Source organism: Ictidomys tridecemlineatus, chromosome 10 (genome assembly GCF_052094955.1).
Source record: "Ictidomys tridecemlineatus isolate mIctTri1 chromosome 10, mIctTri1.hap1, whole genome shotgun sequence".
Classification (NCBI taxonomy): Eukaryota; Metazoa; Chordata; class Mammalia; order Rodentia; family Sciuridae; genus Ictidomys; species Ictidomys tridecemlineatus.
In genome coordinates this window covers 70245577-70271428 of record NC_135486.1, presented here as the reverse complement: position 1 = coordinate 70271428, position 25852 = coordinate 70245577, and the positions used below count along the sequence as shown (strand labels likewise).

Below are 25852 nucleotides of genomic sequence, written 5' to 3'. Positions count from 1 at the left end.
TTTGATCTGGGGCAGCAAGTGGCCCCAGAGGGTGAGTTGCATCCGCATGGGCTCTGGCAAGTTCCCAGACTCTGGTACATTCCTCAAGAAGCAGAGTGTTAGTCAATAACATATAAGTGAGGCTATAAGCCTAGAGGACCCATTGAAACTCTCTTCTGTGGTGAATAAGCCCAACCTTCTCTCGAATTGCATGTGGTCATTCATAGAGAATGGGACATGTACCCGGATAATGCCCTCAGGTCCAGCAACCTCTCTTAAAGGGGCCATGGTTTGTGGGACTAGGGGCAGGATTTAGTTTGGGGGGAACTAAAGATGTCTGCTGAAACAGGGGGAACACCTGAGGGGCTAGACAGAGCTGACGGGGGAGGTTGGTAGGGAGGGTGTTCATCTGCCAGATAGGTCAGGGTGAGAACAAAGAAGAGAAAAAGCCTCAACATTGGGGAACTCCTTCCACTTATTCGAGTGCTCCCAGAAGTTTAATAGATCTCTGAGAATTGCAGGATCTAAGGATCCTCCTGGGGGCCATTGATTTGATTGTCTAATTGATAGAAAGGCCAATCTTGTGTGCAGAATTTAATAAGGGGGAGTCTACAGGGAGGGAAGAAAAGGGCCCCATAGGTCAGGAGAGGGACAAAGGTGGGAGAGAGAGAGAGAGAGAGAGAGAGAGAGAGAGAGAGAGAGAGAGAAAGAGAGAGAGAGGAGTGCCTGTTCTTCTACCCCTCAGGACCTCTCACTCATGAACTGGGTTCCAGAGAGTCCACCGTGACCGTGAAGGTCATGGTGGGGTGCATCCTCTCCTCCAGATTGGGCATCAGAGGTTTGCTGGACGATCATGGTCAAAGCCCCTGCGTAGCCTGTCTGAAGTTGGATACCTGATAGGGGAACTCACCTACTGAAGAGCCAGTGTTGTGTGAGTAGCAGCGCTCAAAAGAGTGGACGAGGACAGCAAGCCTTGAGAGAGGGGGCCTTTGAGCATCGAGGCATTCCCCCTTCTGGGTTTTGGCACCAATGAAAGAACGATCAAGGCTTGCCATCAGAGAAAATGCCCGTTTATTTAGGAACAGCTCTGCATATTTATAGAGCCAGGGGTGGTTTGACAGTTATGACAGTTTAATGGTTGAATGGTTTGACAGTTGGCTGGGGTGCTTTCTGATTGGTAGGTAAGGATCACGTGAGCCAGCAGGGCTCACCATTGGACAGCAGGATCATGTGAGCCAACAGGGCTCACTACTGGACAGCTCTTCTTGGGGATTGGGGAAGTTAGTCTTTGGAGCCAGGGCGACTCCCAACACTTACTATAAATTTTTACCTCTATCCTCTCTTTTCCCTCATAACATCACATCCTACACTACTTCTGTTCCATCTTTGTCCATCATTTGAAAAGGTAAATGCTTTTAGCAAACTTAGTATTTATATTGTAGACAATAATTGAACACATAATTTCTGTCTATTGTGATAGAATTGTAGATGCCTTAATAGGAGCTATTAAGTTTAAGTTTGTATATTATTTGCATTGGTGCTGTTAATATTGGTCTCCCCCTTAATGGTGAGGTACTGGTAGCCTTCAGTGACACTATAAGATTACAGGGTAGAAACAGTACTGCCTCAGATCCATACCACTAGATGGGAAGACACACAAACAACATGAAAAAAAAAAAACCAAGAGAACAAGGGGCTGGGATTGTGGCTCAGCAGTAGAGCGCTTGCCTGGCACAGGCAGGACCCGGAGTTCGATCCTCAGAGCACCACATAAAAATAAAGGCATTGTGTTGTGTCCATCTACACCTAAAAATATAATAAATATTTTAAAAAAACCAAGAGAACAAAGCACCTCAAACAAACCAAGAAGTTCCAATAATAGAATCCATGGACTGCATAGTAGAAGAAATGTCAGAGAAAGATTTTATAATGTACATAGTTAAGCTGATCTGTGAAATAAAGGATAGTATAAGGAGTGAAATCAAAGAGAATACAGGAAGTGAAAGATCACTTCAATAAAGAGAGATTGTGGAAGAAAAATGAAACAAGCAGAAATCCTCAAAATGAAGAAATCAATAAAACAAATTATAAATTCAATAGAAAACATCAACAATAGAACTTGGAAGACCACTTGGAAGACAGAACCTCAGACAAATGAAGACAAAATATATACTCTTGAAAATAAAGTTGACTGCACAGAGAAGATGGTAAGAAACCATGAACAGAACTTCCAAGAAATATGGGATAACATGAAAAGACTAAATTTAAATTTATCAAAATAGACAAAGACATGGAGATACAAACCAAAGAAATGCACAATTTTCAATGACATAATATCATAAAATTTCCCAATTCTAAAGAACAAAATGGAAAATCAACTACAAGAGGCTTACAGGACCCCAAATGTACAAAATTACAACAGACCCACACCAAGGTACATTTTAATGAGAGTGACTAATATACAGAATAAGGGTAGAATTTTAAAGGCTACAAGAGAAAAATATCAGATTACCTTTGGGGGGAAATGGATTTAGGTTTCAGCTGATTTATCAATCCAGACCCTCAATGCTGCTTTCATTCTTCACACAAGTGTGACCTCATGAATCTTATGGGAAATTCTTGCTTTTTGTCAAAATTTGATTGAGGCTCAAAAATTCCCTTTTCTGTCTAATATCTGGAATTTTCCATCTCCTTTAGGGGACAAAAGTATTATTAAATGCTTGGTTTAAAGTGGCTTGCTCTTAGTCATCTTTTTTAAACAGGTTATCAAAGTTGTCATTTAAAACAAGATCATTAATGTTGACATTTTAAATTCATATTTAATATGACATATTTATATCTTAAGTTTTTTAGTTTTCTTTTTCCTTTTTTTAAAAATTAGAGCTTTATAGTTATATATTGTAGTTAAGTTCATCCCAGCAAAATCATATATGCATGGAAACTGATTGCAGTCATGATCCCCCTTTTCCCTCCTATCCTCCCTCCCCTCTCCCATTCTCTCCTTTCTCTCCTCTACTTGACTTGCTTTCACTCATGGAGTTATTTGTATTTGACTGGTTCTTTGTTATCCTATATCTCCCTTTTTCTTTCCTTTATTTAACACCAGATTCCACATTTGAAAGAAATTTGACCATTGAGTTTCTGAGTTTGGCTAATTTCATTTAGCATGATATTCTCCATTTCCAACATCTACCAGCTAATGCCATAATTTCATTCTTTTTATGGCTTAGTAGAACTCCATTGTGTGTGTGTTCATGTATGATGTATGATTTATGTGTATGTGTGTGTGTGTGGGTATGCCACAATTTTCTTAATTCGTTCAACTATTGATGGTTATATACATTGAGTCCACAATTTAGCTATTCTGAATTGTGCTGCTATAAACATCGAGGTGACTATCACAGTAGTATGCTAATTTTAGATCTTTTGAGAAAATATCAAGGAGAGAGATAACTGGACCATGTGGTGGTTTCATTTCTAGTTATTTTTCAGGAAACTCCATTCTGCTGTCCAGAGTGGTTGTGCTAGTCTGTAGTCCCACCAACAATGTACAAGTGCATCTTTTCCCCCAGTAAATGTTTGTATTCTTGATCATTACCATTCTGACTGGAGTGAAATTAAATCTTAGTGTAGTTTTTATTTGCATTTTTCTGACTGCCAGAGATACTGAACATTTTTTCATGTACTTGTTGGGGCCATTTGTATTTCTTTTTTTGAAAAGCTTCTGTTTAGTTCTTTTGCCCATTTATTGATTGGGTTGTTTTTTTTTTTTTTGGTGTTATTTAAGTCCTTTTATATTATGGATATTAATCCTTTATCAGAAGGGTATCTAGCCAAGATTGTCTCCCATTTTATAGGTTATCTCTTGATACTCTTAATCATTCCTTTTCTATGCCTAAGCATTTTATTTATTTATTTATCCTTGGTTTTATTTCTTGCACTTTGGGGATCTTGTTAAGAAAGTTGGTGCTAATGCATTTTTGATGGAGTATTGACCCTGTTTTCTTCTGAGTATTGACCCATTTCAATTTGAGTTTTGTGCAGGGTGAGACACAGGGGTCTATTTCATTATTCCACATATGGCTCTTCAGTTTTCTCAGCACCATTTGTTAAAAAGGCTGCCTTTCTCCAAGATATATTTTTGACACCTGTGTCAAATATCAGGTATGTGCATTTGACTGTGTCTTCTATTCTATTCCATTGGTCTTTGTTTATTTTGATGGTAATACAATGCTATTTTTGTTACTATAGCTCTATAGTATAATTTCAGATCAGGCATTGTGATTCCTCCTATTTTCTTTTCTTACTAAATATTATTTTGGGTATACTGCATCTCTTACTCTAAATAAATTTAAGAATTATTTTTTTTCTAATTATTGTTTTGGATTCTATATGGGATTTAATCTCATGGAGTATTTTCTCCATGTAATTGGGTATATTGACTTTTGGGGAATAAATATCATGATATCTTCTTGTTGGATTGTTCCCTTTACTAAGATGCAGTGGATTTCTTTGTCACTTCTAATTGATTTTTGCTTGAAATCTGCTTTGTCAGATATGAGAATAGCTACTTCTGCTTGTTTCCTTGGACAATTTGTTTGGAATATCTTGCTATACTTTCACCTTCAGCCTGGGCATGTCTTTGCCTATGAGTCTCTTATAAACAACGTACAGTTTAATCTTGCTTTTTGATCCATTCTGCCAATCCGTTTCTTTTAAATGGGGAGTTGAGACCATTAACATTCAGTGTTAGTATGGATATGTGTTTGTGGTTTCCTGCCCTTTTTTTTTTTTTTTGGTATATTCTATCCCATTTTGATTGTCTTTTGTTGGATTATTCTTCTATCAAACTTCTGTTTGTAACCTTTGAGAATCATTTTGTATTTCCTCTGTGTAAAGTTTATCTTTGAGTATTCATTGTAGCACTGGATTGGTGCTCATTAATTATTTTAGCTTATTCTTGTCATAGGAAATTTTTATTTCCCCCTCAAATATGAAAGTAAGCTTTGCTGGGTGTACATAGTAACATTGGTGGTGGGAAATCTGCTCAGCTCAAGGCAGCTGGGAAGGGTGGAGAGACAGGAAGGGCTCAGGGGCAGATATAATCCCCGAGGCCACACTGCCCCAGCCAGTAGTATTCACCACCTCCCAGTAAGTGGAGTCAAATTATAATCCACTGGAGAGATCAGAGCCCTCATGATCCAGTCGTTTGCCCTCTGAACACGCTACAATGCCTAACACATGAGCTTTTGAGGACACTCCAGATCTAAACCACAACATTCTCCTTTTGTCTGACATCCTAAATTCTAAAGAAAAGCTGCACCTAAATGATCTAGATGTTACTGGCTAAATAATCTTTCTTCAGATTTACAGACCCCAGAACATGTGGTGCACCTTTGGATAACATCAGAATGTAGAACACCCGTTCTTACTCTGCAATCCTGAGCATCAACTAACACACAATCCATAAACTGTTGAGATGTTTAACTTACATAAAAGTAACATATTTGTCTAAATAACTGAACAAGCTAGCCCAAGGTCAATTGTGGTGTTCTAGCCAGAAAGAATAAAAGAAAAAAAGGAGAGAAGGAAAGACATATCTTCCTGCCTGTTGTCCCACGGCTGCACCTCCTTTCCTACCCTATAAAAGCCCTGGGGCATACCTGGGTTCTCTAAAATGTTCTTTTGGAGGCAGGTGCTGCCCTTGATGAAACCTGATTTCCTCTGCACCAATTCTCCTCTCCTAATATTGGCTTTCAAGCAGTGAGCAGGTAAGAACTGGCTTCAGTAATACCTCTCTATTTTTTTCTCTTTTTTATATTTTCTTTCTTTTTTTCTTCTATTAAAATAAATACAAATTGAAACACAAATCCACTTAAAAGTTTTTCTCTTGGCATTTCAGCTAAGATCAGAAAATTTTAAAAAAAAACTTCCAATGAATGGGTTTTGCCCAGTTGCATGGCATCCTAAACACCTAACAGTTATATTTTAAGTTTGCCTGGCTGATTATTGCCTTAGGGTAATAAAATGGTTCTATCTGTCTTCATAACTACTCTTATGCCTTGGTCAAAATTTTCATGGACCTGGAAAAATTAAAGTGCATGGTTGTGGAGCATGAGACACTGCCTGAGAATATGCAGGTGGTAGGAGACCCCCAAATGCCCCTGCACTCCCCAGAGTCTTTAAAGACAGTCTTTTTATTAAACCTTTCCTTGGAGATTTGGTCAATCCATACAAAACTGACCCCAATTCTACCTCTGCCATGATGATTCTCATATGAGGCTGTTGTATTAGTAATAGATGTCTTTTTGTGGCAAAACCCTCTTTTGGGGCCCAGAGCCCCAAGAGATATTCCTACCTCTAGGAGACAATCTGTATGAGGAACTGAGCAATAGCCTGCTCTTATTGAACAGATGCAGAAACTGAGGCTCTGGAAAGCAAACTCATTTGCTCAGTATCACAGAGCTTGAAAGTCACCACTACTGACTACAGAACCTGCTCTCCTAAGTCAGTTGGCCCAATGGGGATAACATGAGAATGGAACAGACATGGAGGGAAGCCATCCCCATCCAGCTCCTATAGCCGCTGGGACATCACACGCTGCCTACCCTGAGTCTTGCACCAGAAATGCTGACAGGCTCATACTAAGATGGAAGTGGAGACATGTGAAAGGGGAGAGGCTATAAGGAGCACTGTGGGGCAGCATTGGACATTCTTTCTTCTTAACTTCCCTGAGTAGGAGCCTGAGGTCAGTGACAGAAGCTCTATCCCCTAGGGTCCCCAGAGAGTTGGTATGGAACTGTGTGTAGAATGAGGCTAGATACTCTGAGGGGTGGGAAAGGCAGCACTCAGTGCCTCAGACCACCTCACACTCGGCTCACCTGGGAGGCCGCTTCCTGTTACAGTGAGGGAGGATAGGCCATACCAGGGGGTATGGGGGGCAGGAGCCATATTTCCTCTCTGAATAATTTGACTTACTAGAAGACCTTATTTAAAAATAATATTAAAATTATTTCCACAAGAATAATTTGACTTACTAGAAGACCTTATTTAAAAATAATATTAAAATTAAAATTCAGATTTTAAAATAAGAAAAAAAAATCTCTGTATTGACAAAGATGGAGCTCTAGATTTACCGTTTCCTTTCCATACAGGTAAGGATTTTGCTTTAAGATCACGTAGAGGGTGCACTGCTACCTCTCCATCTAGGAAGCAGGATATCTTTTTTTAGAGCATAGAAGCCACATGGATTAACTTGCATGACATGATCCTTCAGAACTGAGGGGATTCCCTGGACAGTTCCCAAGCCCTCAGAGAACTATACTCTTTCCATTTCTTAGATGACACTTAGTTCTTTGAATTTCTCAGAGAAGCAGGCTCTGCTCCAGGCAAGCATCCCCTGACACTCACTCTGTTGTCCTTTCCCTGGCTAACGCTGGTCTATGGCAACCACAGAGCCTTGCAGAGGTGGCTCAATGGTGCCAACCTTCCGATTTGTGTGAGCACAGCAGCAGCCAGAAGAGACGCTCTCTCAGAAATCTATGTGGAAAGGATAGTCTTTGTGGCTTTCAGTTCTGAAAAACAGAAAAGTGAATAAAAAATAGAAACAATGAATTATTATTTTAAGAGAAACATTTGAAATGACATAATTATGTACTTTTAATATCCTAGATTATAAATTAGTCTTTCACTTCATTTGGTGGCCTATTTTCAAACAAGGAAGAATTATGGTAAGAAGGATTAATTAACCTAGAATTTATGTTGTAACTAACTATGAGTCAACCATCCAATTGGAATATTTCTCTGTTTATTTTACAAAGGAGTAAAAGAGGCATATTTACGTGGGGAATGTGGCCAATCGAAGGTTCTTGTTAAGACTCATGATTTCATCCATATGATTCTCTGTTAATTCAAAATCGAACACCTGGAAATAAAATTTTCAAAGGAAATTCACTCATTCATATTTAATTTGCATACTACCTACAAACCACTGTAATATACCTGCAAGGGACAAGAGGATTTTTGAATCCCTTGGTTGGAGTTGGCTTACCCTTGGCTACTTTAGGAAACCTTGAAAAGATAGGACACATGCTGCTTTTATCTTTTGGAAGTAAAGAACATACGGAAACAGTCAAAAGGTGCAGCAAAAGTTTTTTCCATGCAAAAGACGAAGACTTTGTTTCATATATCCCACCAACTAGGGAGCCACCTGCCCCTGAAACTGTTCACTATCAGCATCAATGTCACAGAACCATTCTTCTGAGTAATCACGTTTTGTTTCTTCTGGAATAGTATTCTTGCCGCCTCCCATCCTCATTCACACTTGAGGATGATGACAGTGACTCACTCCCACAACAACAGTGCTTCATGAGTGTCACCCAACAGTGTGGAGGGGCTGATCAGAGAAGGACACAAAGGCACAGCAAGTGATTCCAATATACCCTGGCGGTTGAGAGGCCTGTGGGAGCCAGCCTCTACCCCAGGTAATGACCATCTTGAAGCCATGAGAAATTGGTTACACACAATGTGGGAATTCTGATCGGAGGAGCAGATATGCTAGTGGAGTAGTTTGGGTTAAGGAGGGAAGAAAACAGCTTTAGAGAGTCCCTAAGATCAGGCGGTTAACTCTGGCTGGCCCAGGGACAGCATCTTCCCCAGTGGGTGGCTGACTTAATGCAAAGGAACAGGGCACCCTGACTGTGCCCCAAAGTCCTAGAGTCAAATCCATTTCCATAAGGGGCCATGCCAATCCAAGGCACTGAGAGCTGAGCTGCTACAGGTGAACTGAAGGGCAGTGTGGCTCTTCTAGCGTCTGCCAAACCTTCGTGCAGCTATGAATCATCATGGGTTGGAGGTCCTCAGATTCATGAGTCGGATGATCTTCTTGAGTATCTGACCTTCCAGCAGCAATCCTGGCTGGCCTGTGGGGACTGAGAGCACCATAGCTGGGCCCAGGTAGGAGTCAATGTCAGCTACTGTATGCCAAATTCTAACCTCTGGCCCAAGACTGGGCCTAGGTTCCAGAAGCCTGTCAGAAGCAATCTAAGAGAGAACTTTTACTTGCTAAATTCACATTCCTCACGTATGTGAGTTGGCTGGTCACCTTTAGCTGATTTGAACTGTTTAAAACCAGGATGCTCCAGGAATGATGAAGGGTAGTGCACAGGTGGCAGGTGGGAAAGGGAACCTGTGACCCACAGGCAAGGGCCCAGTCGGGAAAGGACTGAGCACTGCAAGGTTCTCTGCCCCATTCTCAAGGTCTCCTCTTGAGAATATATCCTCATGGATACCCTGCCTCCACTACTGGGAATGCAGCTCTTGCCAACAAAGAGGCTGTTCCCAAACTAATCAGCCTGACACACACACAGTGAGCCCTAAGGCATCGACACTGCCCCAAATAGGTCAATTGGTGGGTACATCTGGGCATGCATGCTTTGTGCCAGCTATTGTACTGAGCCCTGAGAATCCAGCAGTGCCTTGCACAGGAGATGGGAAGCCCAAAGACTAACACAATCTCTGGGTAGAGAACTATGTTTACTGCAGATCCAGGCACCTAGCAATCCCCAGCACACACAGGTCTACACTGCATTGATGTAACTAATGAGTGTGGGCTACATGAGAGATTTTCCATGATGATGATTAGCAGCTAATGCCAGGCACTTTCCTGCCCCAGGCACTGTGCCAATTACTATGTACATTATGTTTAACTCTACAGTATCCTGTGAGATGCACCTGATGGGAACCAAGGCTTAGAGAGGACCCACGGCTGCTAAGTGGTGAGTAGGCCTGTCAGATCCTAAGTCCGAGATCTTAACTACTGTGTTATGGAGTGTGCTCTGGGTTGAAGGCACACCTAGTTCTAAAATTAAACTTCACATACTTCTGTGATTCTTGGTTGAGTTTCAAAATGCTGTCCTTACAAAAACCACCATCTTCTATGTTTTATACATATTCTGGTAAATAAAGATACCTACCCATTGGTTTTTCACTTCTACCTCTCTAGTCTCTAGATGGGAGTCAGGGATAGATCCTTTAACCAACACCACTCAAGGTCCATGCTCTCCTGCGACCAGTGAGCATGCCTCCATGTGGCAGATGGACGAGGTGCTACCAACCTTCTTCCTCTTCCTCATGACCATGTTGCTGGCCAACATCCAGCCTCCCTTGAGGGTCAGTGTGGCCCCATCATCATGTCAGCCCACTGAATGTGAAAGGAAGTGAGGTGCACTCCAGAGTCTGGCCTCCCCCAATTTCTCCTATCAGATCCATTTCCCTCCTTCAGATGGTGGGCTGCATGGCAAAGAAACCAAGCTCTGGTGGACAGGGAAGCTTTGAGATGGAAGGAACCCAGAGCCTTGGGTCACTGAGAGAAAGATTGATTGCCAAGACATTGCAGAGGAATAGACAGCAGATGTGTCAAGGCCACAGGATGCTGGGCCTGTTTGTTATGGTGGCTAGCCCACCCTAACTAATATAAATTCCCAAACCTTCTAGCATCAAAGAAAGAAAACACCTACCTGGATGTTTTCTTGAATCCGCTTTGGGTTTGTAGACTTGGGAATCACTATCAAATCCCTCTGGATCTGAAACCGGATCAGAATCTGCAGAGGAGAGTTGACATCACACAGTGGTATTCTCATGAGGTCAAACCTAAGTCATTTCCCTAACAGCTTGAGCATTACTATAGAGCAAGAATCCACAAGTCTCCTTCCTGCTAAGTCCTTGAGAAATCTCACTGGCATTTTCCAAACAGTTCTCTCGGTAGTAACTGCCATTGGCCCAAGGAAAGGTCAAGGATGTGCTCACACCTTAATGGGATTTCCTTAACATGTGTCCAGTCTCCAGAGAAATCAGGGCAAGAACAAGCCATTGTAATAAAGGACTCTTCTGTTCCCTTTTGCACTAGATTCCCATGCAGTGGTGGGGCAGAGGGGACTGCCTGAGATCTCCTCCTGAGTCCTGGCAGGGGAGGGGGCAGGAGCACAAGCCTTAAATCAATGGGACTATGAAGCAATGACTCACTTTCCACACTGGGAAGTTCTGGTGAGTCCTGGACTCATCCAGGTGAGCTAACCCTTTCCTAGAAACTGACAAGCCTCAGAAATTCAGGAGGGAGAGGAAGTGGGAAAGTAGTTCCCAGGTGTGACAGCCCTCCCCAGTACCTGAGCACATGACTTGTTATAGTGATTTGCAATTCTCCGAATCGTGGGATTATTCAGCAAGTCCGTTCCCTCCCTAGAGAGAGACAGCGCAGTGGGTAAGCCAGCACAGATGTTTCTTTCTTTAAAATAAAACCTTTTCCCCAAATGAAAGGTTCCATATTTTCTAATCACAATACACACTCACTGTTAGAAATTTGAAGGATGCAGAAAAGCACATCACCCCAAATACTTGTCTGGAGAAAATCACTGATAACATTTTGGTGATATCTACATATCATCCCTTTTTCATGGCATTTTGAACTTCTTATCAAGAACCAAGTGGCAACAAAAACCACCATGCAGTGGGCTCTCCAAGCTGTGGCAGGCTCAATGACAGAGGCCCTCTAATGCCTCGGCTGTCTCCTGTCAGACCTGGCAGAGGTCTCCAGCACTGCCAGGTAATCTTGTGATGATGGTGAGAATCTCAGAAAAGTATATCTCCAATACCATGAAAAGGTGGACATTGAACACATGAAAACTTCACTACAAGAACTTTTGAAAGACTATGATACATCTGTGGGGAACCATTTGTTCAAGAGCCATTTATTATGATTTTTTAAGTAATTACTGTGCTTCAAGCACTGGGCTAGTTAGAGTCCTCAAAGGGTCCCTAAGGTAGCAAATACGGCCCAATTTTCTTTATAAAGACCCATGTTGTATCCCTTCCTTTGCTGGCTCTCCCACTCATCCATCAGAGGCCCTTCTATCCCAAAGTTCAGCTTTGATTTATGACCAGCCTTCCAAGTATTCCTTGGCTGCTACCAAGTTCAAATACATATGCCTCATTTCATATGGAAAACATGCAAGTGATAAAATTCAAATAATTTCAGCCTGTCCTAGGATCCTAATATGATCTAGGCACTGAGCTAAGTTCTGAGAGCAGAAAAATGAATAAGATACAGTCCCTGCATTCAGGGGACTTTACCCAGTGGGACAAAGTAAGAATAAAATAGTGACAAGATGGGGTGGCATGGACTGTGTGAAGGAGGGCTTCCTGGAGGAGGTAATGCTGGATTGAACTTCATTTAGAAACAGGAGGATATAAATTGAGAAAACATAGATTTGTGGGTAAAAAGATCAGTATAAGCAAAGGCACAGAGAATAGAAAGACCCTTTTCTACCCAAGGAACTACCGGTAGTCCTGTGTGGTTGATGCAGTAAAGTTTGGCAGCAAGGGGAGGGAGGAGGCCAGAGGCAGCCAGAGGCCAGGCCAGCTGCAGCTCAGGGGCCAGCCAAGACCTGAAGAATTTTTGAGCAGGAAAGTGACATGATTATATGAAAACAGCTACTTCAGCTACCCCTGAGCAATGCACTGGGATGGGATGGCTCTGGGAAGGAGCTAAGGTGCTTCTCTAAGAACCCGAGGGAATCCTTGCTTCACCCAAGTCGAGATGGTGACAACAGAGATCAAAAGACATCTGAGTTCTCTTGGCACCATAATCAATAAGTCTTGGTGGACCATGGGAATGGGAAAGATGATTTCCATAGTTCTGGCTTAGGTGGCTAAGTGAATGGTGGTAGCTGATAAAGGGAGCACAGTACAAATTCAAGGCTTGGGGGGGGAGATAACACACGGAATTAACATTATCTAGTGAGTAAGAAGTCTATGAAAAGTCCCGGTAAAGAAGTCAGTAGCTGACTGATTTACTACTGGGGAGCTCAGCAAAAGGGGTCACTTGAGGCTGGTTATGTAAATTAAGAAGGGAAAAAATGACTCTAGGTTCCAGTAACAGTTCCCTTTCTCCAGCCCAGGGACTTGGGAGGTGTGACTGCCCTTTGCGACCCCCCACATTCTGCTCATCCTTCTTGATAGAATTCTTCCAGTTCTCCAGATGAAAGGAGAGGGTGGCATCTATTGCTGCCAGGACTCCAAATAACATAGTCACTGACTCATCCTTACCTCGAGCCACCAAGAGGACGGTAAGCAGTCACAGACACATCTCTGGCTTTGCAAAAGCTAATCAAATTCTTCTGAGTAAGATATGGATGGCACTCAATCTATAAACAGAATCACAGCATACCACACAATTCAGATAACAGCATGCTAAGAAAGTTCTAAAAGATGGGACTGACATTGGTGTCTTGGTTACCGATGACTAGCTGCAGGCCCCAAGCCGAGGCCTAAATATCCTCATCTGCATGTGATCAGGCTGGGCCATGCCACGGTCACAATGCCAGGTCCTGTAAAGGCCTACAAGTCTGTAGCCTCATAAACACCCACTTGCTGTAGCATCACCTGCTTGGTGTGGCCTTCCTCAGTCACTCAGAGAAAAGCTGCTTCATTCTGCAGCTCCTACCTCTCTCCTGTCCTTTATTTTCATCTACAGTACCTACAATTATCTGACACATCCCATATATTTCATTATTTTGTCTGCTGTCACCAGGATTTAAGTTACATGAAAATAAAGATTTTTATCTCAACTGGTTTTGTTCATGGGTGTACCCCAACACTGAGAGCAACGGAGACATAGAGAAGATGCTCAGCAAATATTTGTTGAATAAATAAATGAAATAAAGGTATTACATATGACAAATACACACTAGAGGTGATGTTGGTGAACATTTTGAGAAACTTGAGAGCAGGGTTGTGGTCCCTTCCATATGCTCTGAATTCTCATGGCCATTCCAGATTATAAGTGGACTTAAAATAAGTGTTTGTTCAGATGAAATTAGAAAGAACTATGCCTGTCTCTCAGGATCGTGTGTGTCCAGCCAGGTAAGCTTTTGGGAAAACCTAGAAAAGTGGCCCTGTTGCTGTTCTTGTGCTCCTGGTTGCTCACAACCCTGACAAGGCAACAGTCATTCTTAGGTATTTAAAATGCTGCTCAAGAAAAAATTCTGACTCAAAACAGAAGCTGTCATGCATATAAGTAGATTGTGTGCACAGGAGGTCTTAGAAAAGGCTGCACTGTCTTAGAAGTCAGTGGTGCACCACTGCCTCTCCCAGCCCAAGCTCATCAGTCACTGTCTTCATGATCCCATAGGACTTACTCCTATGGGGACTAGCACAGGACATAGAGTTTACAGAAGGCTGAGGATCGCGTTTCTTGTTCTGGGTGCTGAATACAGGAATATGTTCACTAGTGAACACTCCTGGAGCTACACTCTTTATGACTCACACACTTTCTGTATGTATGGTATATATCACATTTTTGAAGAAAAAAGCTTATTAATTGAGAAAAAGGAAAGAAAAAGAAGAAAGTGATGCTCTACTCTTAATTTTTGCAAACTGGAAGCTATCAAATGCCCACCCAGGGGCCAACACCAGTAAAATGGGCAAGTTCACTATCTGCACAGTGGAATTCCACACAGAAATGAGAAGGAAGACTGTACTCCCACGTGCATGTGGAGGGACCAGACAAACAATGCTGTGGGCAAGCACCCTGACACGAGAAATGATGGCACGTTACTATCTCAACTATAAATGTCAATGTCACTGGACATCAGAACAGTGGCTACCCCTGCAGGACAGGGATACAGAGTGGAAAGGAGAAGCAGTATACTAGATGCAGGTTGGGAGCTATGCTCAGTTTAAAGAATGTAAAAAGCTCCACTCACAGGTGTGAGCGTTTCTGTCTATGTAAATGAAAAGTTTAAGTAAAATAAAGTGTTGCAAAAATTCTCTTTGGACATTCAAAGCCAGTCAGTTAGATTAGCAAACAAAATAGTCCTTTGCTCCCAAGTTTTTTCTCTGCATTAAGAAAAAAATATGTACCTCTACCTCTGCAGCCTGAGGGGCTGCGCTGAAGGTATTGGGTCATCTGTCCCTTTCTTGCTGCCAGTCTGCAAGAGCCAGGAGAGGCAGTGGGAAGGGCTGCTTTCCTCTGATAAGGAGGGGGCGCCTTCTAGGACTTCCCCTTCTGAATACACCCAAGAATATGCCTATAGGTGTGAATAGAGAATCAAGCTCCAGATCACACCCTACATGTCAATGGCGCTGTCCAATCATACAAGGCTTTAAGATAGCCGCTTGCCTGCTCACCCTGTGACATTGCCTAACTGCTAACTTAAGTTATAATTTTGACAAACACGGGAGAAAAACACCTCCTTTGTGATTCATGCATTCTGCCATTTCCAGCATAGCCAAACAGAGGTAACAGCTGGGCAGCCAACTACCCTGCTTAAGCCCTCCCCTTCCTCCTACCAGCTCACCTGGTTAGTTATTGGCTTGAACTTCAAATCAGGCTTATTCAAAAGACTCTCAAGCTGTTCATGGTTGAAGTTTGACACACCAATGTCCTTCACGAGCCCTTTAATCACCAAGTCCTCCATGGCCTAAAAGAACAAAGGACTTTGCTGTATGTACAAGCTCTGTCTATTTTTCTGATAAATTCCCTCTCTCACCAACTCTGCATGGACTTCTAAAACTGGATCCACCCCAAACTGTAAAATATTTTACTTGAAACTTCAAAACCACTGTTGAATGTAAGGTCTAGTCCCAGTTCCATCCATCCATTCATTCACTCATTCATCCATCCATCCATCCATCCATCCATCCATCCATCCATCCATTCATTCATTCGGGGCTGAGGATCAAACCCCGTGCCTCACATGTGTGAGGAGACACTGGGCAAATTACATGACCTTGATAAGCCTCAACTTCCTCAGTCACAAAATGAGGACAATATTGTCTACACGCATCAGAGGGTTGTTTCAAGGCTACATGAAATGATGTACAAAAAAGCATTATAATGCTGGCATTGAGCAAACCCAGCACATTTTAAATACTAATATTTCTATTACCGATAATTGTTGATCTGGTGTTTGGCAATGTGGGCCCTGTTGGTTTCATTTTTCCACTTTCCTTTTCACCTATGTGACCATCTTCTTAAAGCACAGTGGTACACGGTCACTCTCCTATTCCACTTTAGCCATTTAGCATTTTAAAGAACACACGAGCAGAACAACCTGAACCCATGAGCTGCCACTGACCACAAGCCAGCCTGCCTCTTTCTTCAGAAGTGCTCGGCCTTCCTGTCAGTGTGGATGGTCAGGAGTAAGTCCTACTGGGTCATGAGGACAGTGACTGATGAGCATAGGTGCACCATTGCTGCCGTGCTGCTGCCAACACCAGAACCTAGCTTGTGCTACATGAAAAACCTAGAGTTTACCCCAAATCTTTAAAGAGAGGCACCCCAGTGTGACAGGAAGGGCAGGAACCCCTGGGCACTGCTCCTGACACCTGAGACACATGGTAGCACGTTTCCACGTTCCACTTATTCATAAGAGAGGACAGTGGTGCTCAGCCCAGTGGTGTCCTGTCATTTCCCTCATGTCTCTAACTGGGTAACCCCAGGTTCACCCCTGGCTTCACCTTGCAGCCTCATACCAGTGGCTCCAGATGTTATCTCCTGAATTTAAGCTCTGTCCTGAATTCAACAAGTGCATTTTCTTCCTGGGCTTCAAACATGACCAGGCTCTGTCCCGTACTGGGCTAGCTCTGCTAGAGCCCTCAGGGAATCTTACTGGGCTCTCCCTGCACCAGCCTGCCAGTTGGCATGCAAACACTCAAATCTACCACTTCCCTGGTTCCTCTCACCACTGTCTTGGGCCCTCACAACCTGTCTGTCATCTGGACCCTGAAAACAGGCTTAGTACTTGTTGACCCTCTCTCCATTCGATTCTCCCACCTCCCCATTTTAAGCATTTAAAATGCTTAAAAGAGAACTAAAAGGAACTACCACGTACGACTAGTGGCTATCATAGTGTAACAGGAACATGGAGTTTTGAATTTTTTTTTTATACTCTTCTGTATTTTCTGAAACAAAAGTATGATAATTCTAATTAAAAACAAGTAAACTTTGGGTGGGAACAAAGGAGGACTGTATTAATTATTCCTAAAATAATATTTCAGAGAGAAATACCACCATAAGCGAAAGGTAATAAGAAAGTCATGTGAGATCCCCGAGTTCATCAGGTCTTCTTTCCTAATTTACACTGCAAACACTGTGTCTCAAGTAGACAACGCAGGGTCTGAACATAAGGTATTCAAGTCTCATACCCATTCCTATCTGGAGGTGTATCACCAGGGATGATGTCGCCAGAGGAGGTGTCTCAGCTTACCTCCCATGTTTTCAGGAAGCTTGTATCACTAGGTATAACTACACCGCAGAGATCCAAAGGGACATCTTCTTCTCCAGGCTGTGAGAACCAGAAGAAAGAAGCTTACTGGGGCTTGTGATTATCCCTGATTAGAAACTAGGGGGAGAGAGAATCCAGATGTTTGGGAAGAGCTCTGTTGTGAGATATCCATCTAAGCCTTGGCTTTGTCACTAAGCAGTAGTGGTCTGGCTTGACCACTTCTGTTCTGCAGGCCTCAGCCTCTACTTTGATGAAATCAAGGGTTGTGAAGACTGAGTGGTCAGCAAAGTCTATGCCAGCCTTGAAGTTCCCTGTTCACTTCTCACAAGGTAAGAAATAAAGATCTTGGTTCCCTGCTTATTGTTAAATGTTTAATGACTTCAGGCTAGAAATGGGGTATTAATAGGGATCTCCTTCAAGTCTTAAGAGTAAGTCTTAAGTCTTCTTGTGACTCCATTACTAGATCTTTCCTTTTCTTAGAACCACCATCACGATGATAGATAATGAAGTGAGAATCCAAAGGTTACAGGAAGTGAAGATACCCTAAAGTCTCAAAATCTAGAGTTACCCTTAGAGCAGCTATAGATATTGCTTTGTAATCTGCCCCTTGTTCATTTACAATCCTACCTCACTAACATTGTCACAGGGCAAGTGGCAGAAAATACATATCCATTTATTAATCCTTAAGCATGAAAAATTTTGAAAGTTCTGGCCTGATCCATATTTTAGAGGTATTTTCCGTGTTAATGAGAAGTAATTGCTTACTTTGCAGCTATTTCCCATCTTGATATTTTTTTAAACACCCACATAAGTCTAACCACTTACTGAGCAGTACCTGGAAGCCCATTGGCCAGTGCATCAGGTACAGATCCAAGTAATCCAGCTTCAAGGCCTTCAGACTCTTTTTGCATGCCACTTTCACCAAGGACGGCTCATGATAGGTGCACCACAGCTACAGGGAGAAGGGAGACCACAGTCACACAGCCACCAACAAGAGCCAACATAGCATCTGCTCCGTGTTCCTACAGAGCTACTCTCTGGGAGACCAAAACATTCAAGTTGAGATGACAACAAATACAAGAGGGCAGGTTCTCAGGAGACAACAGTGGCAGCACCCTTAGCAAAGCTCCACGGGAGTCTACACAGAGGGCTTTGCTGCCTCCCTCCTACTCAGGGGACATTCAGGACACCAGAAGACATTTGGTGGGAGGGCTGATGGTTATTTGGATCCACTGAAACCATTACAAGAAAAAAAAAATCATGCCATTGGGCAGAAAAGATAGAAGTAACAATCAAATGTTTTGTTTCCAATGCAAATAGGCTTTATGTTCAAGGTTCTCCGTTACTAAGGTAGATAACCATGTGGGTTAAACCAGATGAGTTAACATATGTTGCCTTATATTAATGTAGATATTTCCATCTCACTTCTAGGAAGTAGGAAAATTTATGATTGCTTTTCTCCTCATTACTTCTCCTATATTTTTATTAATTGTGACAGAAGCTGACCTGAAGGCTCTGTCACAGCAAGTGAACACGAAAATTCATAAGATAAAGTAAAAGAAAGGAGACTAAATGAAATCAAATGACAAGTATAGTGTATTAACAGAAATGGGGGGACAGACAAAAACAAAATGCAAATACATCACATTGTTAACAGGAGTTGCTTCTAGGCAGTAAGTATATTGACCGAATTATATTTTTTTATGACTTTTTGAAATCCCCAAGTTTCTGCTGCTGGCTGTGATCCACTCAGAAGTAACCCATCCTCAGACTGCAGGGCAAGACTCAGAAATCCCATTACCCATCTCACTACCTTGATATTCAGAAGTCTCCTTCCTTGGCCAAGCATACACCAAGGCTTCTCCTTTAGCCTCTGCCCAGCTTAGACAGCAACAATGAATGATAAAACTTAACTATATTTCAGTAAAACAGAAAGACAAACTCCCTATAGAGAGTTCACTAAATCTCAGCATTATGGAGTTTAGATTTGGAATTCATTCAGAAGATTATCAGATTCAAACTCTCATTTTACAAATGCTGACACTGTGACTATGAGCTGTCCAACAACTAATATTCACAATTCCTGAATGACAGCTAGAACTTGGACCCATGACTTCTGGTCTCCTGGTTTTAACATTTGCTTCAAGGTCAAAAGCAAAGGAATTCATTAATTCTGTACTACTTAGTCTACCTCCTGTACTGTTTAGAAGAATTACCCTTTTCAATATCCTTCGCACTCATTCCCTTCTTCTGCATTCTTCTCCCGCTGCAGTTTAGGCCTTCATCACTTCCCACCTACACTGCTCTTTACTGGTCTCCTGCCTGTCTCAAATGCATGCTCCTTTCAGCTGCTACAATATCCAATATACAACATAAATATCGCTTACCTATAATACACACTGCCTGACTTAAAGACCTCTTGGTTTTACTTTGTCTCCAGAAAAAGGAAAGGCTCCTTGAATAGCATACCAAAACCTTCACAGCCTGGCCCAGCTTCATTTCACATCACCCTGCCACCTCCCACTGTGTAATCCAGGAACATCAAGCTTCTTACAGATCCCTGCATCTGTGCTGTGGTTCATTCCCTGTGTCTATATGCAATCTGCTCCTCGGTTTGCAATTCCATCCTGAACCTTCTTTACCTGCACCACTCCCAGAGCTTCCTATTCAGCAGATCTGCTGGGAAACTTGGAATCTGCATTTTTCCAATCACTCCAGGTAATTCTGAGCTTGGGAATTTCTGTATAGACAGAGTTCATGAAGGTTGAAACTTTATCCTACTTACCTCTGGAGCCAAAGTGCCTATTACTCAATCAATTTTAATTTTAAGAACGCACCTAATTGAAATAATAATAATGGAAGGGAGATCAGTAGAGATCACCAAGTGGATTATGAGGAGGGGAGGAAAAGGGAAGGTATTAGGAAATGATAATGTTCAAATTATGTAATGTGCATGTATTAATATGGCATAGTGAATTATACTAATATGTATAATTATAATGCACAATAAAAAATAAAAATATATGTTGGCAAAAAAGATGGAGCAAGAGAACTTAATAATAATAAGTGAAAAAAGCAGGCTGTAGAATAATGTGTTTGGTGTAGTTCTGCTCCTGAAAAAGCAAACAAACCAATACCCTGCATATGAGCACATGCACTGCATGAGCCCGAGAAAGTGCAGAAGATTGTTCACATGAATCAGTCAGAAAGATGAAGATACAGGATTTGGAATGTGGCCAGGGAAGAGGAAAATGATTAACTCTGTTTTTAGACATCTTTGTATTGTGATAAATTATTATAGAAGAAAAAAAAAAGAACATTTTACCAATTGGGGGATCTCTGCACTCCTACCTGAGTGATCAAATGCATAATATGAAGCAAATAAAGCTACATACAATATAACTTAGGATGTTTATTAAACTGTGATACTTCTTGTTAGTTTTGGTTCAAGCAGAAAACAAAGCCATCTCTTCTCATCAGGAGACTGGTGAGTGCTCCAAGCAAGGCAAGTTCAGCTCTTCCATTGCCTAAGAGTACAGTGGCGGGGACTCCACTGTCCCTGCAGCTAAAAAAACCTACCTTACTGACAACAAACAGGTCCTCTCGTCTCACGACACCCTCCTTGATCTTTTGTCGAATTCCTGCTCCTATCTCATTCTCGTTGTGGTATAAGTAAGCACAGTCAAAGTGCCGGTACCCCGCATCAATGGCCACCTTCACTGCCTCAGTAGCTTCTCCTGGAGATGCCTGCAAAATCAGCAGAAGAAAAGTGTTCCATCAAAGTCAGAGAAATGCAACCCCCAGTTCTCTCTGACTACCTGAGAATAGAGAAGCAAATGATACATACTTACATAAAGGTAATCTATCACACAAATGAGCATAGGCCCAAATCCACATAAGTAGTCTGGATCCCACAGCAATAGAGAAATTCAGAAAAGAAAGCAGTTACTGCAAATTGAGCTCTAGCAAGGCAAGGGACTGGAACTATGGGAAGATTGTGGGAAAAAGTTTATAGTCTCAGCAAACTGAGGATTCTTATATCTTCAGTTGAAGGGTAATTGACAACAGCCTCTGAACTTCAACTATAAAATATATCAGTATAACTGTCTTCATTTAATAAGCAATAGATTCAGAGTGGCTGAAAGCTAGTAAATCAAACATCCATCTTAAGTTGAAAAGAGAAAATAAAAATAAAAATGTTGTTAATGAGCTTGGAAACAAAGATGTAAGAGACAAGACCAGAAAATCTAGAAATAAGTTATTTGGAAAACCTTAACATGATAGACAAAAATTCTGGTAAGATTAGTCAAAATAACATCAATTTTAAAAAATAAAATGACATGAATGAAAAACAGGATATGAATATAAAATAGATTTAAAAGAATATATGCCCATTTGAATCAAATGTATGATAAGTCAAGATCATTGTAATGTTTTCAGCAACTAATAAAAAATAAATAAATAAATAAAAGGTGGCTTTCTGAAACCACACCCCCCACAAAAAAAAAAAAACAACTTATGCCAACAATTTGGAAAAATGCCAGGAAATAGAAGAATCCCCAGAGAAATTTAACACAAAAAGAAATAAAATTTGAATAGTTAATTATTAAAGAAATGAAGCAACTAGAAATAAAAGAAAACCACAACTTACAGAGTTCTAGAAAATTTCCAAAAAGAATAATCCCAATTTATCATGAAATCTTTCACATAACAGAAAAAAAAGAAATTCTCTCAACTTGTTCTACAACACTAACATAAAAGTGAAATCAATTTAATCCATCAAGATGGCTACCAAATATCACACTCCCGGCTATTTGCTGAGAACCAATATGAACAAAGCATATCCTTGACATTCAAAAGTTGGCTGGCAGATGGGAGAAATAATTTAAACATTAGACTAGCAGGGACTGAGTATTCTAAACCTGACTCAATCAATAAGTCCCATTTGACTTTTCATATGAACATCTTTTTATCAAGGACTAAATTTATTTTTTTTAAGAGCACATTGGTAGTCAGTGCTATCTTTCAAATCACAGGCAGGGATTACAAAGTTCAGGTAGGGAAAGGTCCAAACTGCTAATACTATCAGCCACTAAGGGGGTTGTTTCTAGATAGGGAAATTGAAGTTCCAAAGTCTATTTTTAAAACCAAGTTAGCAATTCTAACATATCCTTATCTCTTCGATAGAGATAACCTTCCTGGGCTTCTAGTCTTCTGCCTTACCCAAGCCTAAGAGCCTCTCCTCTTGGCTTCCCCAAACTTAACATCTTCAGGATTATTGACTTGGCCTGGATCTCACCTACCATTTTGAAATACCTAGCTGCACTCCCCATTTTCAGACAAGTGTTTGCCTAAATATTCCATCATTTACACAAAGGGGTAATTCTAGATTACAAAAATAAACCAGACTCAGAAAGAACCATTATTGAATATTTTCTCTCAAACGAGGAAGGAATGGAAGGAGAGAGGAGAGAGAGGGGGGAGGGGAGGGGGGAGGGGAGGGGAGGGGAGAGAGGGGAGAGAGGGGAGGGAGGGGAGGGAGGGGAGGGGAGGGGAGGGGAGAGAGGGGAGGGAGGGGAGGGGAGGGAGGGGAGGGAGGGGAGGGGAGGGGCAACGAGGAAAGAAAGAGCAGTAGGGAGGGTGGATATGATCAACGCACTGTTTATGAATATATGAAACTGTCATAACGAACCCCGTTATTTTGAACAATTATCAGAGGGTAATAATTATAATTTTAAAAGGATAAATAAAAAGATTTTGTTTTGGAAAGTTTGGGCCCGCCCGATTTCGCAGCAGGCGGGCACCTAGACCCCTGCATCAGGTTTCCGAAGGCGGGAGGGGAGGCAGGCCGCCCTTCCTTCCCCTTCCCACGGAGCACAAATGACAGAGGGACGCCACGGGACCACCAGACCCCGGCGGAGAGAACTGCGGGCCTGGAGGCCCGGCGAGCCCGGCGAGCCTGGGGCCTTGGCTCGGTCCGCCCCTCCGGCCCGCCAGGCCGCCTCACCTTCCAGGTGCCCAGGCCCACTGCGGGGATCTTCGCCATGGCTCCCGCTGCGGGTCCAGACCTTCGCCACGGACCGGACCCGGCGAATCTCCGCGGTCGAGACGAGAGGCGACCGGAGTGCAGCGCGGAGGACCTCCTGATTGGCTGGAGCTGCGACGGGCTGGAGTCGGCTCCCCGATTGGTTGGCGGCGCTGATGCGGCCGGGCCAAAGGACCAAAGGGTTCTCTGATTGGCCGGCGGTGCCGCCCGCCTCCTAGGGGCCTGACCACCTGTGTTCAGGTGTGCTTCTCCGCTCCCACAGTCACGGGGCATCTCCTCCGGTCTCCTAGCAACGTGGCTGAAACTTACAATGGATGTTGGGGAAGGGGACCCCAAGGTTCCCGGGGCACTTTTCAAGCCCAGAGCTATCCCCAGGCTACTTTTTGCTAAGAGCCTGGGATCCTCCTCTATCCACCACTTTACACCTGGGTCTAGGGTAAGCCTCTCACCCCTGGGGAAAGAACCTAACAGAAGGAAATAGGAAAGGCGGTGGGACAAACCTGCGTAGGGGGTCCAGCCTCTGCTGGGATCCGTCCTCTGCTTACAGCCTAGGGAAGTGTGGGCGGGGGTGGAGGGGGAGGTAATTTTTGTTGTTCTGTCATTGCTAGGATTTGTCAGGGAAGAGTTTTTGTGGTCACTGTCATTCTTTGTGGTGGTCACTGTTCCATGTTGAACAGGGTGTTTCTCAGGGTATCAGCTCCCGGTAGCAGTTCTCCTTACAGGGTATTGTCTGGGGTTTAGGTCAGGCTGACTGTCTTGCTGGGTCTGAGTAACCATAGGGTGACTCTTGTCCTAAGGTGGGAGATATGTTTTAAGATGTTGTTCATCCTAACAACTCCCACCCGCTGTGTGGAGCTGGTAGTATGGGATACAGGAGAGACGGTCTTAATTTCTTCTTTACAATTGGGTTGCTTGGAGCAGATGACCCTGAAGGTCCTACAGGCTTGAGGAGGTGTTTGTTAGCTTCAATACTCCATAATGACCCACGGTGTATTGAGTCCTTAGAAAATGCCTTCTTCCCCCAGGGGTCCTTCAGAGCAGACAGCTGCTAATAGGGAGTTATGAGAGGAGGACCTGAAGTGGTATAGAAAATGGTAGATCCCAGGGCCTAGGGACAAGACTGTTGGGCTCTTAGGGATCTCATTGGAACAGCAGCTGAAGTCATGCTCATGTTCTGGTGAAGAGCCTGCTGAGTGAGCTGGACACCAGAGGGAGAAACCAGACAGGAGGGTTTTCCAAGGTCCCTCTAGCTTGCATTTGAGCCCCTGGAGACATCCAAAGACAGGTCAAAGTTTTGTTTCTGATTTTCCCTGCTTGGAGCTGCAGTTCAGGGCTGACCACCAGGGAAGAGCAGTGCCCCCTGTACTCAGTAGAACAAGTGGAGCTTGGGTAGAGGCCACACAGTGTCATTCTGGGTGTCCTGCCAACTGCCACTCAACTTGCACTTTACTTTGCTAGCATTCAGAGCCTCACGTATGCTGCTCAGAGATTGGAGAAGGGACTCAGATCTCGCATTACTCACAGCAACCGTGCTCTGAGACTTCCTTTTGCAAAGATAGTATTAGGACCTGGGTGAGACTCTGGAAGGTATCTATACAGGCTCTACACTTTAGGAGCTCATAGTCTAGAGGACAGGTGGACTGAGTCACAAAACAAAATCCATGTGAAAGAGAAGAGTAATTGCTGTTGAGAAATGAAGCAGGATGCTGTGAGGGAGAGTCAGCAAGGGAGAATCCTAAAAGCCTCACTGAGGTGACATTTATGCTGCCATCAGAAAGAAAAGGGGAGCCAGCCTTGTAGCAGGATGGGATCAATGTGCATGGGGAAGGCTCCACTGTGCAGAGATGTGGAGGTAGAAGTGAATTTAGCCAGAGAGGAGATTAGAAAGGAGGACAGTGTGGCTGGAAAGAGTTTGGGAGGAGAGGAAGGGAAGGAAGGAAGAGGGCAGGGCCAGACACTGAGATCTAGAAGATTATACAGGATTTCTATTGCTCTTTCACAGCATTACTCTAGACATAGTGGCTCATAACAAGCATTTAGTATCTTTCAGTTTCTGTGGTCTATCAGCAGTTTGGGACTGTGGTCTCCACTGAGGCTTGACTGGGATAGGATCCCCTTCTGAGCTCATTTACAAGTAAGATTCCATTTGCAGTGAGATCTTTTCTTTTTTTTTAGCTGGGAACCTCCCTCAGGATTTTGAAATGGGGGCCTCTCCATATGATGCATATTATAGCTCAGCTTGTTTCAGGGCAGAGTTGAGAATGGGAGGAAGAATATTGGACAGAGGATCCAGACAGAGATGTAATTTATCTTGGAAGGAACATCTAATCACTTCTGCTATATTCTTTTGGTTAGAAACTAGAGACTAAATCCACCCTCGGGAATGCGGGGATTGTCTAATGAAATATGTACCAGGAAGTGGGGGTTGCTGGAGCCTTTGTAGGGACTACTGGAAACAGGCCAAAGTGAGACACTTGTGTCTAAATATAAGTAGAAAGGGAGGCCCTTGGAAAGTTTAATGCCAGAGGGGATATCCAGATTTCAT

At 42.8% G+C, this 25852-nt stretch overlaps 1 protein-coding gene across 3 annotated transcripts; it reads right to left on the bottom strand.

The window, feature by feature from the left end:
- Positions 1–1033: 1033 nt before the first annotated feature.
- Positions 1034–23423, bottom strand: Akr1e2 (aldo-keto reductase family 1 member E2). Of its 3 annotated transcripts, XR_013426662.1 has the most exons (11): positions 23269–23423; positions 20841–21008; positions 18097–18213; positions 17244–17321; positions 15333–15455; positions 13081–13178; positions 11142–11214; positions 10497–10580; positions 7821–7903; positions 7390–7553; positions 1034–2670 (listed from the first exon to the last, which is right to left on the bottom strand). XR_013426662.1 is itself a non-coding variant. In XM_005320325.5 (10 exons), the coding sequence occupies exons 1-10, from the start codon at positions 23305–23307 to the stop codon at positions 7511–7513; spliced, it is 906 nt and encodes a 301-aa protein (XP_005320382.1). In that variant the 5' UTR covers positions 23308–23423; the 3' UTR covers positions 1034–7510. The 3 variants fall into 3 exon arrangements, 2 of the variants coding, with proteins under 2 accessions (XP_005320382.1, XP_077879271.1); XM_005320325.5 differs by having other exon boundaries at positions 1034–7553; XM_078023145.1 differs by lacking the exon at positions 15333–15455 and having other exon boundaries at positions 1034–7553.
- Between the last annotated feature and the right edge of the window lie 2429 nt (positions 23424–25852).

What these genes read in the sequence shown, in the direction of transcription:
- Akr1e2 (XM_005320325.5), bottom strand. Translation starts at nt 23,307, where the DNA reads ATGGCGAAGATCCCCGCAGTGGGCCTGGGCACCTGGAAG. An exon ending in TGGGCCTGGGCACCTGGAAG is followed by an intron (nt 21,009 to 23,268) that starts GTGAGGCGGCCT and finishes CTGATTTTGCAG; the next exon opens with GCATCTCCAGGAGAAGCTAC. An exon ending in GGATTCAAGAAAACATCCAG is followed by an intron (nt 7,904 to 10,496) that starts GTAGGTGTTTTC and finishes TTTTATTTCCAG; the next exon opens with GTGTTCGATTTTGAATTAAC.